General features: G+C 42.5%; 1 protein-coding gene across 1 annotated transcript in view; it reads left to right on the forward strand.

The window, feature by feature from the left end:
• Positions 1–19,486, forward strand: part of NTNG1 (netrin G1) — a 155,770-nt gene that overhangs the window by 55,888 nt on the left and 80,396 nt on the right. Inside the window, exon 2 of the mRNA XM_009324226.1 lies at positions 6,552–7,192. Coding sequence (XP_009322501.1) covers positions 6,552–7,192 — 641 coding nt within the window. The remainder of the gene's footprint in view (positions 1–6,551; positions 7,193–19,486) is intronic.

The following is a 19,486-nucleotide window of genomic DNA, read 5'->3' on the forward strand; positions in this document are numbered from 1 at the left end:
CCTGTCCAAGGAGCGCTCTCATGGATGGGCTGGCATCCCCAGGACAAGTGCCAATGTGCTGAGAGAAAGGGATGCTGCGTCCTCTGGGATTTCAGTTTCTCAAACCCAAATACGTATCCGGTGTGTAAAGAAACCCAGGTTTTCTTGGAACGTTTGCCGTATTGTTCAGCCAGAGCTCAGCACAATGGGGTCACAGCGTTATGCACCTCATGATATTGCAAAAGCTATAAATAGGGAAGTGATTGTCTTGCCAGATACCTGCTGATACAAGAGGAAAACACCAATATTGAGCTTCTGAAATAACAAAACCACACTTGGGTCAGTGCCAGTAGATCTCCCTTAAGGTACCGTTAACGCCAGAACGATCAAGTGGTCAAAATAACATCAGCAAGGTTGCCAAGACAAAGATAGCCTCAGAAGCCTAAAATTAGCAACTAGGAATAAGTAGGCTTCCCCCCCCCCCCCCAAAAAGTGGGTAGAGATATTTCAGAGGAAACAAAACTCTGCCTCATAAAGTAAATTGAAAAGCATTTCCAAAAAGTAACTAAAGTAACTGAAAAGAGAGAATGTTCTGCTAGGAATTAAGTGCCTTTGCCAAATACACCAATACATTTGGTGCTGCAAATATTAAAATGTTTTCCTATGATACATTTTCAGTTCATAGTATTAGAGAGGCATGATCTAATAATCTGAGAGCTACTCTGAGTGCCAAGAATGCTTTCACGTGGTCTACCAAAGGCTTTGGAAGAAACAGTACAATACAATCAGGGATTGCAGAGTTCATCATGCAAAAGCATTTCTCTCTGATTCTGCATCTATATGTAAATTTGGGATAGGATCCCATACCTCATGGAGATGTCATGAAGATTTATTAGCTAGGTCTATGTTCCACAAGGCAAAGTGCCAGATCTTTAGAGGCTTAACTATCTTTTTAAAACCTGAATTTTAAGGCCCTGCTTGCACCGAGTTTGTTGCAGGATCAGGGCCGTAATCTGCAATGTACTTTCAAGCGTAAAAGTGCACAAAGTTGTTAAGAATTATTATTTATTTTTGGCCAGTCAGAGCCTCCCTGGTTTAATCTTTTTAAGTCTCCCCAGAAGTTATTGATTTAAACATGTTTTTATTTTCTTTTTGCTGGTTTTGGAGAATGTATGTTGTTCAGCCTGCAGCTCAGAGTTCAAAGTGGTTGTCTGGCCATCCAGATGCCTCTCACTTGGGAGCTCTGTGAAAAAGCATCAAATCTTCCACTGAGATTTTTAGCACTTTTTCTTTCTTAACTTAAATCACTTTAACTTAAAATGCTGTCACTGCAGTGATGAAAGGCTATTGATGGTAAAATGTTCTTGTCGACAGCCATCCCTGTCTTCATCACAACAATAATTCTGCAGACGTTGACCGAGATGCTCTCAAACCGGCTAATGGATGTAGTGAGTTTTATAACATCAGTTATCACGTGACAGGTTCGGTGCCTTGCCAATCCTCCGCCGCACTGACTGTTTGCCCTTAGTAGGGCAATGCCTAATGAGTAGTATCTCCCAATTGATGGTTTCATAATCTGGCTCTGTCATGGTAAACAAGTAATTCCTGGTTAGAAACCACATGCAAAATGTAAGCATTAGGGCAATGGCTGCTATTAGCTATTACTGTCTAATTAGTCATCTACAGTGTACAGCACAGTACCAAGAGAACTACTTGTAATGATCGCTTGGAAAGGAAAACAGAAATACTCTGTAATTTCCAAAAGTGTGACTTGAATGCAGTAATTTACTGCACAACCTCACTCCAAACATGAGTCAGGCTGTATTTATTTCTTGTCTTGTGCATCTGAGCTAACTACCTTGAGGCAGCGGTATAAAAATCAGTTGCTGTGACTCGCTTCTTGAAAAATTATTTTGCTCCTGCTTAAAATCTTGGCCTGCTTGACCTCAGCAGCCTTCACCAGTTTGAAAATGCAAGTCATAATCCTCTGTAGGGATTTAGCCAGGTGTCTATTACAGCATGTAATCTGTGATAGAGCTTCCAATATTCACGCTGCAGAAAGGTTAAGCCCCCCTGTCTTTCTTCCTGAGTAAAAAAGTCCATGAGGTGTTAGTGTGGACAGGAAGCAGATTGAAAGAAGCAACATCTTCAATCAAGCCCTAAGCCTGTGTGGATGCCACTGAGGAGCCATCCTGATGAAAGGCAGGCGGCTTCGCCTGAGCGGCAGCGCTCGAACTTTAAGCCTCGAACAGCGGCTGCAGCACCGCTGCCGGCTCCCCTGCTGACGTTCAAAGGTCATGCTACTGCTAGACCTCTGTTTTTAACCAAAATCCTCACTCTAGGGTCACCGTCCCATCCGTCACCGAGTTGTTCCTGAAGATGCACTCGGTAAGACACGCTCCTGCCCAGCGGGAGCAAGGCCAGCCCCTGCGCCCCGTCCCGGGCAGGGACACTTGCAGAGCACCTCAGACGCTACTATAAAAGTCCAAGCTGGCTGGCACGAACAGACATCACTGTGTGCTAAAACAAACTAAGTCCAGCTAGTTGAGGAGAAACCCTGCTGGGGCCAGTCAGCCCTAGTCAGCAGCTTCTCAGGTAACTCTGCTTTTTTCCAGCCCGGGCTGAGCGTGCTCGAACCGTGTGATACAGCCACGTGCCCTTGCCGTGCCTGCAAAATGGGTACCTCCTCCTAAAGCCAAAACTTTTAGACTGTGTCAGTAGTTTTGGTAATATTTTGAATTCCACGAGCATTCTAAAACAAAATAAATAGCAACTTAGTCTGCCTGCCTGCGAGGAGCTATTTAGTATCAGTCTCCAATTACTGTACAGGAAAATAGTGGGTTTCTTTTAGATGGTCATGGTGTTGGGAAAGCCTCAGCTACCTTTTACGCTAATTGGCAGTAAAGTGTTCAGAAGTATTTATTAGTGTTTAATTATTTAGAAATCTCCTAATGGCTTAAATATCATCTTGAGAAGTTATAAATATTTTCCACCTTGTCCAGCTGAAGAGCTGCTGCTTGGAAGTCTTAAATGAAGATCTATTTACGGCTGCCGGCTGGTCCCCAAATTACTTACCGCTGCTAATGCTCCAGTCCTTTAGATGCCCCCAACACAGAACGGGCTTAGTTTTCACAAATTGGGGAAAGTTTCTCTTTGTTGTATGCATTTTACGGAGATAGAGGTCTTAAAGAGGATTATCACAGAGATCAAGACATTTAAAAACGTAGCTAATCCCAGTTAAATAAATCGTTTTCATACTAACATGTATTAAGGGACGTTCATGTAGGGTAAGACCCCTTTACACTGTTTTGGTGACGTAAATATGACTTAACATGCAAATTACAGTTAAGATGAATTAGAAGCTGTTTAAAGCCAAGTTGCTGGTAGAGAAAAATGTGAATCTGACTCCAAGCCTCTGAAGCAATAATCACGCTAAATAGTTCAAAATTACATCAGTGACTGCCATGTCAGTAGGCAGAGGGGAACTTACCTAAACTCATCATTTCTCTCCTCCTCCCTGTGTTAGAAAAAAAGGACATTTTTTTTATCAGCTTACATCGTCTTAGATTTTTTTTCTCCTAATTTCCTCTCTAGAATACTGAACTCCACACAGGTTATTTTGGTGTCATCAAATCATTCGCCTCTTAAAAGAGAATTGCGTGCTATAAAATTAAAAGAATAATTCAATTTATTGGGGAGGATATACCTGAAGCCTTTTGTTAGGATTCTCATTTGCAGTCACGTCCTTACCCCAGGGTTTCGGTGGCAGGTTGTGCCACTGGCATGACCGCTGGCAAGAGTTTCAGGTGCGGGACAGCACTGTGATTCTGACCCATTTCTCACTATACTCTGCCATTAATTGGAGTAGCCTCATCCTTCCCAAAAAGCTTTGTGCCCACAGAGATGTAGACTACCGTTCAGTAGCAAGCTGATTTTTAGCATTCACTGCACCATTCTTTTAGGTACCTTACTGCTACCAGCTCTCACGATCTCACTGCGTTCGCACTAGCTTGTGTTTTGTTAGAGCCCTGGATCCCAGAGTTCTCTGATTATATTGGCACCTCAGCTTTTGCTAAAAAGGAAAAGGTGAAAGAAGAAGGGAGCAAAAGAAATCGAGTCTTATATACAGAAAGAAACAATATGTCCCACACAGTCTGGGTTACCTGCTGGAAGTCATAAAACATGCCTCCTCCAGCATCCAGGGACTAGCGGATCAGAGCGGCTTTAGTTTTTAACATGAAGAATCGCAACAGACTCGGTGGTTGCTTGTGGAGCAGGAAACCAAAGCCATCCCTCAGCAGTGCTTAATGCACCTGTCTGGCTACCCAGGAGCATTTATTTGCTGGGTTTCAACACCCGTGACCTCCCCGTGAAGTCGCTTTTACCAAAGCGATGACAGAAGCATACAGGTTAGGGGTACGCAGGCAGCTTCGTGGTGACAGGCACGGAAGTGACCAGATTTTTCTAGCAAACCTCAGAAAGGTGTGATTCACGCAACTCTCAGCATTTTCTGCAAAACTGATATTTACGTATAGTCAAAGGGTCTGGAACCCTTACAGATGTCACAATATGTGTGTTTTCCCTAAGGAAAAGAAAAGGCCTAAGTGAGTTAGCAAATCCTGGCATTTGTGTCTGATATATTAAATGGCTCTTAAATAATAAAAAATTCGGTGTTTTCTCTATTCTGCTTGAAACTTATTTTTGATTTTCACTGTTTTATTCAAAAGGAAGGCATAGAAATAGCAACCGTGAGCTTGAAATCAGAGCTGTAACAGGGACTTATTATAGACACATTTTACAGAGTATTTTCAGTTACAGCTGCATGCTTTGAAGCCGTCAGTGTAACAAGCAGTGTGCTGCTTTTCAAATAACCCTTTTTGTTGCCTTGTAGGTTTTTCCCCTAACTTCGAGTCCCAGTGAATCGTTGTCAGTTTTAGCATTCAGCTGTATTAATGGGAAAGAGAGAGAGAAAGAAAATAGTATTTCCCTGTCCAGGTAAGAGGAAGTTGCCAGTGGGGAGGTCAAAGTGAGTGCACAAGTCCTTCTGCTTGTGTTTCGTGGGGGTATGTCAAAGAGCAGAGCAGTGGCCAGGGTGGAAACTGATGTTTGAAACCCGTTTCCCACACTGGGTGGCATTGAATCGCTTCATTGCCCCCAGGCTTTGAGACGGAGAGAAGCTTAACTGTAATTATAAGAAAAGAAAAGGTTGATTATCATACCAGGGCTTGTTCTGTTTTCAGGGTAGGTGAGGGGAACTCTGATTAATGACAATAACAGCTACGCTTAGGCCCCTGTCGAGCACCGCTAGGTGTAGGCATGTGCATCTTTTTCCCCAGCAGTGCTGACCATCGGTGAAAAGAGGCATGGCTTCTTCCACAATCCATATGTAAGGTGGAGGGAAGGATACAGACCAGCGGTTGCTCTCTGGAACAAACACAGAATGAACAAGTAGCAAAATATGAATGTACTGTTGAAAGCTGAAATTAGATAGACGTGATTCAGTGCAGCCTACGGGGTCTGATATCTTGGCAACTGCTGCAAGATATCCCCAATCGGCAGACAAAATAGCCTTTGTGAAGAAGCAGAAGATTGTAGTGTGCAAGTTAATGCATCAAAAGGCGAGGAAGAGAATAATTCACTTTCACCTTGCTACAGAGGACAAGCAGCAGTAAAAGCTGTGCACTGTTGGCAAGCTTTTTTTGTTGCTGTTTTTAACTCAACCCCCAGTTCGGAGCTCCAGCCACCTCGGCAGCGTTCCAGCTGGAGCTGCTGACATCTCCCACCTAATCAAGTGCTGGATTATCTTGTCCTGATAAATTGGAGCTGGTACCTCATGAAAAGTCTTTCCTGAAGTACTTCACTACCCTGTAATAAGATGGCAGATGTCTGAATCAAGCCCCAGAGCTGGCCGAGCACTGTTTTTCTAATGGCTTTTGGTGGCGAGTGTAAATGTTTTAAGGCAAGGCGGTGCTAAGCTGGGAGCACAGTTAAGCATGATAAATTTCACACCCAAGTGAAAGGAAACTTGAAGGTATACTGGTTCATACTGAGTACATGTGGGCTGCACTGCTGACCTCAAAACACTTGCCCTAAAAATAGTTCTTTTGTGAACAGAGCTCTTGAGGAACGTACTTGTTTTAAAAAGAAATTCTCTTTGGCTGCTGCATCTTTCTAGGAAGAGTCGGAGTTACTGAGCTGTTAGAGACTTGCTTACTGTTCTCGGTCTTTTGTGACTCGATCGCTGGTCTGAGTCATTCAGGGTAAATAAACTCTTTTCTTTCTCTAAAACATACTAAGAAAAATGTTTATGTTACAGAAGCAAGGGTGCTGTATGTGTGTGTGTTTGTACATTTACTTCAACAGGTAAAATACCCAGGATAAAGCTCGTTAAGATAACGGGTATTCCTTGCAAGCATCTGTGTTTTCTTTCTTGGTTTCACTCCTGGAGAAAAAGCAGCAGTTCTCATGTGCCAGACAAGAAACATCTTTATATGTAACAGTCATATATATATATGACATATACTATACCATGCCTCCCTGCCTCTTGTAACACCGCTTTGCTTCTTTTCCAGGGGAATCCCTACATGTGCAATAATGAATGTGATGCAAGTACCCAAGAACTGGCTCATCCTCCAGAACTGATGTTCGATCTCGAAGGAAGACATCCCTCCACATTTTGGCAGTCCACGACTTGGAAGGATTATCCAAAGCCTCTTCATGTTAATATTACGCTCTCCTGGAACAAAACCATTGAGCTGACAGATAACATAGTTATCACTTTTGAATCTGGCCGTCCAGACCAAATGATCCTGGAGAAATCGCTCGACTATGGACGAACGTGGCAGCCCTACCAGTACTATGCCACGGACTGCTTAGATGCTTTCCACATGGATCCGAAATCAGTGAGGGATTTATCGCAGCACACAGTCCTAGAAATCATTTGCACAGAGGAATACTCTACGGGGTACATGACAAATAGTAAAATAATCCACTTTGAAATCAAAGATAGATTTGCTTTTTTTGCTGGACCTCGGCTTCATAACATGGCTTCTCTTTATGGCCAGCTTGACACAACCAAGAAGTTAAGAGATTTCTTTACCGTCACGGATCTGAGGATAAGACTGCTTAGGCCAGCAACCGGAGAAATATATGTAGATGAGCAACACCTGGCACGCTACTTTTATGCAATTTCAGACATAAGGGTATATGGAAGGTAAGAGAATATGTACCTTTAGAAACAGGCATGTATGTTTGGTTTTAGAGGTTATTCAAAACCGTTTATGTCCCCAAACACGATGACATTTTCTGCCAAGACATGTTTGCTGGAATCGGGCTCGGTTGAAGTCTGCTTCTGGTCATACTGGAAGTTTCTGACTCAGCGGCACAAAGTCCCGGGTGTTCACTGTCGCTAGCCTGGGATCTTAAGCCCCAGGTCTCACGAGCAGGATGATATTAAGAGTTTCTTAGGTTGGCTCAGGAATTCACCCTGGCATTAGGACATTTTCTGCTTTTTTACCGTTGGAGCCTCATCTGATGGCAGTTAGCTAAAAAGATTCTGTTTTATCGTTGGACTTTTTCAGGCCTTTAACATAAGCTGTAAGTGATACAGCAGCCCTTGCGCGGACCCCTCCCACTAGGTCCGGCTGGGAACTGCCTGTGAACAAGGAAGGCGGCAGAGATGAGAGTCCATTCCTTGTACTTTAATTAGCTCTGAAATGCAGTGAAGCCTAAGTAAAACAGAAAAAAGCAACAGTGTTTTGGAGAGACTGATTTGAATACAGCAAAGATGATTACTCAGCCGGGTTCAAGACACATAGTCCCTCTGGGGCAAGCAGCGGCTGGTATCAGGTGCCGTAGTCCCAAAAATAATAGCTGTGCAATGACGTTCCTATCGGGAAATTTTCTTCCCAACTCAAACTAGCAATTGACTGATGACCTCAGGCAGGAGGGTGATATCCTTTACAGGTGTCTTGGATGCCAGTTTGTTCAGAAGAAATAAATGGGACCTTCTCTAATAGCAATTCACTCACCTCTCTAATGCACCTTTTCCTTCTCCTCTGTCTCTTCTATAGGGAGTTCAAATCTTCCTTTTTAAAAAACTTTTTTTTTTATTTTTTAAAGAGAAGCTAAGTATCAAAACGAACAGGAAAGCTAATGTATCTTGGAAGGCCAGGGCATTTTTTGCAGACACAAGCCTGAATGAAAGAAAATAGAGACAGTGATTATATAAAACACTGGTGACTATATTTGTATTACTGCTGTAGCGAGTTTGCCATTTTCTGCCTCTTTCATACAAGCCTGTCATGTTCATAAGCATTTCCGTATTGCAAAAATCGATACATAAAATCAAAATAGAATCAAATTACTGTGATGTAATCTATTGAGAAATATTCCTCTAACTTTATGTAAAGGAAGGATTGATGCCACATACAGATTTGAATGCATAAGTTCTTTTGCAGTGCTGATATGTTTTTATATGACATCAAAATACATTTCTTAGGACCGTAGATTTAGCATGCAGTTACAAGCTTCTGTGTCCACACCGAATACATAGGCATACGTACAGAATCACTATTTGCATGTGTGAAAGTGTAAGGTAAATGTTACTGTTTTAATTCTTATTGTAACTCTCATTAGTTACGTTGTAAATTATTTTTCAGCAGTCTCTTGAGAGGGCTAAGTGGATCATGGACCGCTTAAGATACTGTTTGAAATAGTTTAGTAACATTAGCCTCAGTATATAAAAAAGTAACACATGTTCTATTTAATGTGTGTCCTTTCTCCATTGGACCCCACATAGGTTAGCTCTACAGAGGGATCCGATCAAAGCTCAGGATTTGAAGGTCCTTACACTTTAAGGAAAGCCTGCTCCTCATCTGAAAACCCATTTGGAGCTTAGTCTGACTTCAATTAAACTATCAGTACTTTATCAAAGAAAGCATCTGAAGGATTAAAAAAGAGTGCATTGCATGCAAATTAGAAACAGAAACCTTCCGAGCACATCTGGGCCACAGCAATCCTGTGAAAAATTATCTATAAAAATGAAGCGTGACTGTACAAAGAACTTATCTGATGCTGATGCTTGTTGTCTAAATGCTGCAGTAATTGGACACATGCTTTAAAAGAAATATCTGGTGTGTAATAGTGTCTCTCTAGATTAGATTCATGTGAATTCTTATCACTCTTCTGCTAATGAGAAGAACAGCTCTTTAGGGATTTGGTGGTCTTTCCTTCAGTATGTAGTGAGCCCTCCCTGCTGAAGAATTTATGGGCTTGCTTACTGCTAGAGTAGCTGTGGGGCTGCAGTACGCAGCCCCTGATTATTTAGTCTCACCAAAGGTAACTTGCAATAGGCCCACTTTCACCTGGGTTTAGGTATTTTTGGTCTCCTACCAGAAACCTTATAGGGCCCCCCCGAAGAGTCCCCAAATCAGCATTATGGTCATGTGCCCTGGCACGCCCCGAGCATGGGAACACGATGGAGGGGGAGCAAGCTTACCAGGGGGTTTGTGCTGCCGTTTCTGGTTCGGCTGAGCTTTCCAGCCCTTGCGGTTAATTTAGAATGTTAACTGGAAATTAAGTTACTTTTTTTTTTTCCCTACAATGTTTCATATTCTGGGGTTTGAGACCTAGATATTTATATACATTTAGTAAAGCTAGACTAGACTATTCCATGAGGCCGGGATACAAAGGGACGTTACCAAGGAGCTTGACATGTGGTGGATGAGTGATGCTAGCAGACGCATTTTAAAGCTAGTCCTTTTACTGAAAAAAGTAACCTGTAGGTTAAATATAGTTAAAATCACCAAAGCTCATAATAGCATATTTCTAAAGGCAGCATAAAATGTAATTTGTTTCACACTGTATTTTAAGGATTGATGACAGTGAAAAGCATCTCTCTTAAAGCTGCCATATTTAATGTACAAGATGTTGGAGTAGTTAATACTTCACAATGAATTATAGATAGGAGATTTGCCCACTTAATATAGGGTTTGTTTTGTCATTGCTTTGCATTTTGGTGTGAAATAAGTCCGAGGTGCGTTGCTTTAGAGATGAAAGCCTGTGTACTCTGATGAACGCCTTACCTCCTCTATTACCACCTGTTTATTCATCTTCAATTTACCACTTCCATTGTGTATTTATTAAGATGATGAAAAAAAGGAAGCGCGGCTCTTAGCAATTTCAGCAACCCCATTGTGCTCACATTATTCAAGAAACCTAATAATCCACACGAACTAATTCTGAGTTACTGATGGTCTGCTTCCCTAAATCAGGGTGATTTTTTCTAGTGAATAATGGACGATGCAGTGTGCCAGTACCTTAATTAAAGAGAGCCTCTCTTAGTCTTGATCTCATTTTAATTTACAGGGTAATACTACAATAATATCACTAATGGAAGGTACATTAAAGGGCATCAAGTAGCATTAACTGTATTAAATTATGGCACTTGTGTTAATTAACTGCTGAAGCAAGATGGTCCTAACGGCTAGAAAGGTCGACTAATGCATAAATAAAGTCTTCTGGGATGGGATAAGAAAGAGCAGACATTTTTTTCCCCTCGTCTGGCCTTGCTGCAGAGAATCAGAGGGTGTCCTGTGCGGTAACCTCAGGAAGGTTTCTCTCACTTCGCTGCCTGCAGAGGTGGCCTGGATTGTCTGCGAGCTCTGCCTGTCTTCAGTTCCACGGGAAGGACAGTCCTGGCAGTAAGCCGTGAGACACAGCTCCCTTTTTTAACTTTTTTTTTTTGTGGAAGTTCACTAAAACGCTGATAATAATTCCTTTGAAGTCAAGCAAAAGGTTCCTAGCAGATTTTGGATCAGGCTGCTAAAGGCTTAACCACGTTCATTCCAAAGTATTTTTGCTTTAACTGTTATATTGTCAATGACGTGTACATTTATACGCTGTAAATTAACTGTAATTCAGGATGCTAGTACAGAAACCCTGCCCCGGTGGCTGGCAGAATGACTAGCTGGCTAAAACAAAGGATCTTATTGCTTTTGGGTGATTAGGTTTTGATCTAAGAGCCACCAGTTTCCTTCTGACACCAGAATATCCAGCCTCTGTACAATGTTATTAAGCCCTTTGGAATTTATTTTTATACTCTTCTCGCCTTGAAGCTTCTGTACTTAAGCCCCAGGGTTTTCTGACCCTGTCTCAGCTACGGTTGCAGTTCCAACAGCAATAGAAACCTCTAAGTCGCAGTACGCGAGTGAAAAGTATCCTCAGTTTTAACAGTTCCTCGCTCTCACATTCTCCCTTCTAAACTTAAATCCATCTCAGAATCTGAATAAATTACTCTGAAGGAAAGCATATTTGCTACTTAGGGGGTTGGGGCTCTTCTGTCTCTTGAGTCAGCCTGCCCCTCCTGCCAGCTGTGCCCCTGCACCCCTCAGCGCGGCTGTGGTGGATTTGGGGTAGGGGAGTGCCCTCCCTCTTAAAAAGAGCTGATCTGCCCCCCTGAGTCCGGAGCTTGTGCGGCAGCCTTCAGCGGACGGTCGCGCCGTGGCGGCTGGGTTGTACCAGGTTTCCTCCTCCGGCTGATTCCACAGGTCCATTCTACGGATGGATTAATTGGATTAATTCTGTATGTTACCCTGGCATACGCTTGACAACGCTGTAATAATAACGCTCTGTAATTTACCCAAAAGCAGAACTTTGCCCTAGGGAAGTGGTAATCCATAGACGTGCTTTAGTTTTATTTATAATAGAAAATGTTTTCATTAATGTTCAGCTCAGAACCAGACCATCAATATGAAGATATGTAGGCTTGAAGCTTTTAAGGAGACAACTGAATACTATTCTTGTTTCTAGTATTTGTTTACCATACTTGAATACTCTTTGTTTTACGAGAACACTTGCATAAGCGGCTTGTTCCCCTTTGAGATTTTCACTAGTATTTGGAGGAAATCTAGCAGTTTCTCCAATTAAATTATGAATTCATTAGAGAACAGGAAAGAAAAAGAAATGTATGTATTTAAGAGCATGTCGATTTATCTTTAACTCCCAAGTGCAATTAGCTTTTTTTAATATATCTACTGTAATATGTCGCTAAGGAAAATAGTCCTTCATTTTCTGTAAACAAATCTAGGATCATCAGGAACGGAAATAATTAAACGGTCACTGTGTTTATTCACACATGAGCAGTCTCCAGTGGTTTGCTCAGTACAGGTGGCCTGGGTGGGTTTTACTCCTGCCCATGTTCAAATAACGCTGGTTTCCGCCCTCCATCCTGGCGACACAGGTCCTGTCCATCAGCTCAGAGGGGTCTCGGTCTTGTAGTGACTGGCAGGGGAGCAGAGCATCAGAGTCTGGACGGCTGACTAGGTCTCTAATTCTGCTCTACGCTTTTGAAACTAGTGGGTTTAAATCACCAGGTTTCACTCACCACCTCTGCTCATTAGCATTTGATCATCTTTTCTTGGCTCGTTTTGCAAGATGTCAAGTATTTCCATACCGATCTCCCCCAGCTGTCTCAAGGAAGGTCGGTATCGTGCACGATCAGGGTGTTTGAGGAGAGGCACCAAGCCTCTTTGTAGTATAATTCATTTTGCCATTGAACATTAAAGGAGTAGAGATGAAACTCCTGATGAAAGAAATGAGAATTTTTCTTTCTGTATTACTTTGTATGCTGAAAAGCTATCCAAAGAGCCTTTCTGAATAAATTCAGTGATTCCAATATCTTGCAGAAACTTTCTTTCCTTTAAGCTTTTCATTTCAAAAGAGTTCAATTTAATGCAAACACTGAAATAAGCTTAAGGATCTCCTGGATGGCATATACAAATGATTCCTGGCACGGGGACGTACTTCAGGTTGAAGTTAAAGCTGGACTGGTACAACATATTATCATCTTAAAAGTTTAAAAATTTCCAACTGTTTCACAAGTAACAGGAACTACCAACTTATAGGGTTTGGGTTTTTCTTTTGTTTTTTAATTTAACATTCTGATCCCTTCCACGGTACCAGCGTGGTGAGATTGCCTGCCGTTAGTTTTGTCCATCTCAGTACCTAATTACACGTGCTTTTTTCCTGGCCACTCCTCGTGTGTGAAGTGCCTCAGAAGGTAGTAGTTGAACCCAGAATATCCACGTGCTTTCTCTTGACACAGGTGATGTTTCTCTCTATTAATCTATTAATCTTTTTTGTTTGTTGTAATAAATGAGCCATCGTTCAGCGGGTTTCTAGGGAAATATTTGAAACTAAGAGAGTTAACTTTGCTGCCTTTCCTCTTATTTCCCTCTAGCACAGTGCCGTAGTAAATGCTGTGTATCACTCCCTGTATGTTATAAGAAGTTAAGTACTGAAACGAGACCAGACCTGATACTAGTTTCAGATGCCATCCTGTAGATCGGGATTAATTTCGGTGAAGTTACCTGTATTAAACTGATGAGTTTCAAATGCGTTCATGTAGGAGGAGTGAGGGAAAACAAGTGATGGAGAGGAAGGGAGGACAGAAGGAAAGAAAGAAAGAAGGGAGGGAGGACAGGAGTAAGGAGGCTGTCCCAGCTTCTGTTTAAAAGAAATGAGAAAAAAACCCCACACCTCTCAGTCTTTTCATCCTCTCATCTTCATGTAATAAGGCTGATGTAAAGCAGGACGGTTCTGCCAAGTCCAGTGATACAGTCACAAGGAGACACCTATTCAGAAAACTGGAAAGTGAATTAGTAAAGGTCAAGGTCTAATCGTCTAATTACAGGGGGTCCGTGAGAACCCTTCCTCTCCTTCACTCTTGAGTCCGTCTCTGGGATTAATGGGCCTCAGCAGTACTAGTGCACAGAGGGACTCATCGTGGTTCTTACTTGATCGCAGTGGGCTGTGCTGCAAATGAGTCGGCACCAAAGATCCTCAGTAAAACACAGGTAGAACATCTTGTAAACTGGGCTGAACAGCAGGGTGAGTTTTCAACACTGCTGTAATTCTGTTTTCATAGGATATAATCTTGTTCATGGAAAAGTAAGAAAAGAGCTACAGAAAGAAACGGCAATGCTGTGAATTTAGCAGGCAGTAATATGGTCAGGGAAAAGGAGCCAAGGGGTTATGCTGCAAGTAGCATTCCCAAGAGAAAGTCTGGCTGCTGACGCATTCAGGAAAGCATAATGTTAGCTGCAGCCCTTTGCAGGACAACGGGCTGTGTCCTGGTTAGATTCGCGGAACGTGGTAGAAATGAAGGGATGCTGAATGGCAAGAGGCATCCTAAGGACATTAGGAGGGAGCAGGAACTGCAGAACTTCTTGATATACTACCACTCCTGTATGAGACCACCTTTAATTTTTGCAGCAGACCGAGTCCTTGGAGCCCTAGAGTCTGTCTGTGAACAGCATCTGGTTGCTTACACAACAGTTCATCCAGACTTCTGAGCAAGTAGCAACTGGAAGGAATGATTGGTATGACTTTTATGCTGGAAATGCTGCCATGCTCTGGAGTAACATAGCCATACTTCACTGATGATTATTTTGACGTTTCTGGGGTGATGACCACTGTTTTAAAATAAGCCTAAAAACAAACAAAAACATTTCAGGAAGAGGCTGATAATCCATAGCTTCATACTGCGGGTTAAGGCTCATCAGGCCTTGGGACACACTATGGATAATGCAATACATGTGGTACGTACACAGGCCCATATCCCAGTGCTGGAGGGCAGTTTTCTTAAGTTATGCTCTTTCTTTGAACCCTCCTTTGAACATCCTCTGACTTTGTTTGTGCAAATGTCAATAGTTGTCTGCTTCTTCCTTGTAAACTCCCTGGAAGACCTTGTGATTCTTTTCTTTTTCACCCTTCAATCTATTTCTATCTTTATGGGAGCTATGCCGTGTCTTTCCTCTCTGCCATGCAGTATCCCCGCTTCTACCCTCTCTAGCTGTGTGTTGGCCTGTAATATGAGCCAGCATCCGATCTATTAAGATTTATAAAGTATTTTGAAATACACTTAAGAAAGACTGGTAGAGAAGCACAGTGGATTGTGATAATCTGTCCTCCGTGCACCATCACTCATAAAACAGGCATGTAACGGGAGTACTGGTACAAATGTTAACAACAGCAATGCTGTCCCGATGACAGAGGGACGTGGTGGTTCGTGTTTAATTGCCATCAGTATTTCTGTTACGCTGCACATTAAACCTATTAACAACCAAAGAGATAAAATTTGATTACAATAAGGATATATACATTGAGATATGCGTCTTCACACTCAACTAATTAGTTGCCATCGACTGTTTTCACTTTGCTCGGTGACGTGGTATATAAATCATTACAATATGTTAAATGCAAATGGTTGGTAATAGGGTAACCATCTGCTCACTGTTGGAAAGTTAGCAGAGGAATATAGTAAGCTGTACTTCTAATAACGATGCTAAACTCACATCCCTGAAATACCAAATATCTAAAAACAGCTGCCTCCACTAATGCCAACATTACTAATACATCTCTTACCCTTTTCATTTTCAGAAGTAAACCACATATTGTAAGAGGTAATTTTGTTCTTCAGCATGAACTTGACTTCAAGGCTAGAGTCTGTAACAGCAATGCGAACCACTGTATCTCAGAGCCTGATCTTGTTCTTAGATTGCGTTGAGTGCTTTTGAACAGCCAATAAATAATCAGGCTGCCCACTCTTCTCGGGACATCTTTTCGTCCACAAATATAATTAAACTCTCTTCCTCCCCTAACCCCTGCTGCCAGGCCCTTTTTCAGGGATGACATTATTTTGTAAGTGATAGATAGTTGGCACATTGCTGTCTGGTAACGTATTACGCTGGAGACCATCCAAGGGTGCCTTCCATCTAATAACCTACCGTGCCCTATGAGCGTTAAAGATCACCACCGCAAAGAGGGATCAATTATTTTGCCACAGACATGTATTATCAGGGGCTGTCACATACCTTCGTAATGAGCATTTCTGGATACCCAAGTGGCGAAGTAATGCATTGGAAAATTAGTAGTGGGACAAGAGTGAAGGACTGCCTGCCAAAGTTGAGGCCGTGCCTTCAAGCTAGAGGAGCTCCTTCTCTCCTTGCCCTTTCAGTCATCTGCTGGTCAGGGTCACTATCACAGCGCTGATGTGCTGGCTCCCCCACCAGTAATATATTGCGTTATCACCTATCGGAGAGATTAATATGTTCCCGTACTGAATTCCCAAGATGTGGCTCTCAGCATTAAAGAAGCTGAGGCATTAATTCGGCTCCCACTGTCTGAATGGAAAAGAAGTTTGTGTTTTCATCCAAGTCAGATGCTAGTGCTGCCGTGGCTTTCTTAAGCCACGTTGGGAGGGAAGGGTTCGTGTTTGGGGTGTTACATCTGGCATGGTGGTGTCTGATTTAAGATTGTGCTTCCAGGGAAGCACCTGCAGGGGAAGAGGCTGCAGGAGAGCTCATTAGCCTGGCGGTTTCTCAGCCCTGGGATGAATTACAGAATAAGACACTTGCTCTACAGGGTGTCAGAAACCTGCGGCTTTGTGTAGGTGTGCTGTCCTGCAAAGCTTTCCAAGTTTAAAAAAATGTTACAGGGAGATGTTTTTGTGCTAACGCATTTTCCTTTGTTGCCTTGCAAGAAAAGAAGCGCTGGCTGAAGGCTGCAGGCATTTGATGACTCCATTTTGATTCTCAGTGAACACTTGCCTGTTTCAAAATGGGGCGTCTGCACTTTAAAGTTATCTGGAGCATTTATAGACAGAGCTGGTGTGATGAGCAGCACTTTATAATACCTCAAAGGCATGGTGCCAGCGTTGGGAATTTGATCAGCCAGGGTCCTGAATTGGATTCCAGCAATGGTCACAAGTTTTAGGAAGCTCTCATTTGAAATTGCAAGCAGGGGAAAAACAGGATTCTTTCTCTTTAATTGCATTAGTTTTATTGAACTGAAGCATTGCTTCAGTTCCCAGAACACTTTATATATATTTTAATGCAAGTTACCAGAGACAGAATGGTTGCAGGACCGTTTATTGTTTCTGACGTTTATATTTGGTAAAACTGATTTTACTCATTTTCCCATTTAACTCTCTCGTGCATTAAGAATCTTTCGACTTTGGGATGGTGTTTACTGAAGTCGTCATAAACATGGTAATTTTCATTTCTTTGATTTCGTAATGCTTCTGTAGTGCTTTTGTTTAGGCCTGTTCAGAAAAGCCAGGCCAAGCCACATGAACATGAACTGGAGTCCAGGAACCTCTGGTAGCCTTTTGTGCAGGGGAGGGAACATGAAATTCATTCCCTCAGTAGCTGGTCCTTTAGTTTTTATTTGATGTATGCTGCTAGCGTTCACTGCGACATAAATGTCCTGGTCATCGGATGCTTCCCATCTATTGTTTTGGGGGGAGAGGGAGGGTCACTTGAGAGGTTTGGGGGTTTTTAACCTTACGTACCTTGGCTGTATTTTTATAGCCTCATCACATTTTAATTGGCTCTGGATCTTCTCATTGTATTTATTGAACTGTGGGCAGCTTCTTCCCTTACTTAGAGCTAGGGGCGTTGCTTTTGCCATGTAAGCACAACCAGGAATTGACTTGAAAAAAAAATATTTTTCAAAAAAATTACTGTTCCTGCCCCCCAGTTAGAGCACAGCAGGTCCCGCGACCTTCTGCACCACCGGGGAGCGGAGCCGGCGGGAACAGGGTGCAGCGATGGCAGTTGGGACAGGGGACGGAGCTGCAATAGGAGAAGGCGTCTGTTTTGTCAGTGACCCACTTTGGGAAATCCTCCTTCCCTCCTCCCACACCCTGCGTACCTCCAGCTGCTCATTTCTCACTTTCTTCACTTCTCTTTCTGGTGATCATCACTCCTTTAGTGGTATCACGTGGGGAGTCGCCGCCCGTGTGGCTCAAAGAAGGAACGGAAACCTTCGGCAGGAACATCTCTGTTTAACAATGAAAAAGTAAACCTATTACACTTTGTCAATGCAGAAAATCGCTTATCATTTAACAAGCTTCATTAAAGACACTGTGCTTATGGAACCATGCCTCCCTTCCTTTGAATGCCCCTGAAATAATTCTTCCAGCAGGACAGCAAAACAGCAAGGAGCTAGTTACGTTTTTAATCACTTCTGTCCCACAGGAATTGCAGTCTGCCAGCAAGGGCAGCTCCTCCCCCTCTGCAACACAGGAGAAGAATTAAAAGATGGGAAGCTGTGGTTCCAAAATGGCGTGTTAGTTATTAATGAGCTGAAGATCAAACGATCTGAGTGTCATTAACTGCTAATATTCTGCTACTGAAAATGTTTAACCCAATCCACAAGCTAGATCTGAAAAAAAAAAGGGTTTCATCCCCCTTTTCCGTTTGTTTTTTTTTCCTGAATGCTGAATGGGGAGTGGAGAAACAGCTGGATGAAAGGAATAGGGAAAAGTAAAATAACATTTAATTTCTCCTCTACTGTACATATCTCAAAGTTTCAACAGTGTAGAATCCTTACACACCCAAACCAGTTTGCATCATTTTACCTTCTCATCAGGTAGATCAGTTAGTCACTGCAGAAGTAACCCTCAGCGTGGTGATTCTTTCCGAGATGTGTCCTTTCAGGCAACAGCCTCGGTTCTGACATGTACACATATCTCATGTTTTAGACTTGATGTCTTAAAATACACATCTGGACTTTTGTTTTTTACAGATACAGAGTCATTGTATTGAGAGATCACATTCTGAAATCTCTCTTCACTCCAGTGGCTACTTTTGGCGACTAATGCAGACTTTGGATTTTGTGGTCTATACGTTTGTTTATTTGTCTGTTAACGCTTCATAAAATACACATGCTTTAAATAGGAGAGATGCAGGAGAGCGATACCACCAGAAGGTCAAAGGGTTATGTGTCTTGATTCCAAAAGCGGGCCAAGTATGTACTTTTAACGTAGTTCATTGGTTTCCTCGCTGTACAGACATACCCAGGTTTTCACTAACAAACGCACAATTAGCGTGTGGCTGACAGTCAGCCTGCCTGTGAATTGTGGAGAGGAGATGCATATGCTCTAAAGGCTTCATACAAAGATTTTTAGAGGCATTTGGCATTTAAAATGAAACCACCTAAACATGGTTTAGTGCTGGCTCTTGGAAAAAAATGGGGATTTTGTAAATTTTGACTGTGTTTTATTATATCGGGGCTTTTGAAAAATCTCTTGCACATATTAGGACCACCAAAAAAAAGGGTTTACTCCCAGAGAAGAGGTTCTGCAATTTAAAATGGGCTGAGTGTATGCTGTAACAGGGGAGAGGCCTTTTGGAGTGTGGTGCAAATATTGCTGCAATGCAAACACAATTAATAGAAGATAATGTCCCGTCTCAATGCCCTGTATACAGGAGCTTCCCCCTAATTCCTGACACATAAAACGTGTACTTTTTTATATCCTCATAAGCTTAGCACATTTTAGAAGAAACCAGGTTTGAAAATTCAGCTGCTCTAACTACATGAGGCAAACAGGAGAGGGAAAATTGCCGTGAGGCGTAGGGGAGGCTTCATCCTGAGAGACTGGTAGGCAGCAGCCCAGGGCGCTGGTCCTGCCTCGCAGCTGCAGGAGCGGGTGCCAGTAACA

This window comes from Pygoscelis adeliae, unplaced genomic scaffold (assembly GCF_000699105.1).
Source record: "Pygoscelis adeliae isolate BGI_AS28 unplaced genomic scaffold, ASM69910v1 Scaffold265, whole genome shotgun sequence".
In the NCBI taxonomy this organism is placed as follows: domain Eukaryota; kingdom Metazoa; phylum Chordata; class Aves; order Sphenisciformes; family Spheniscidae; genus Pygoscelis; species Pygoscelis adeliae.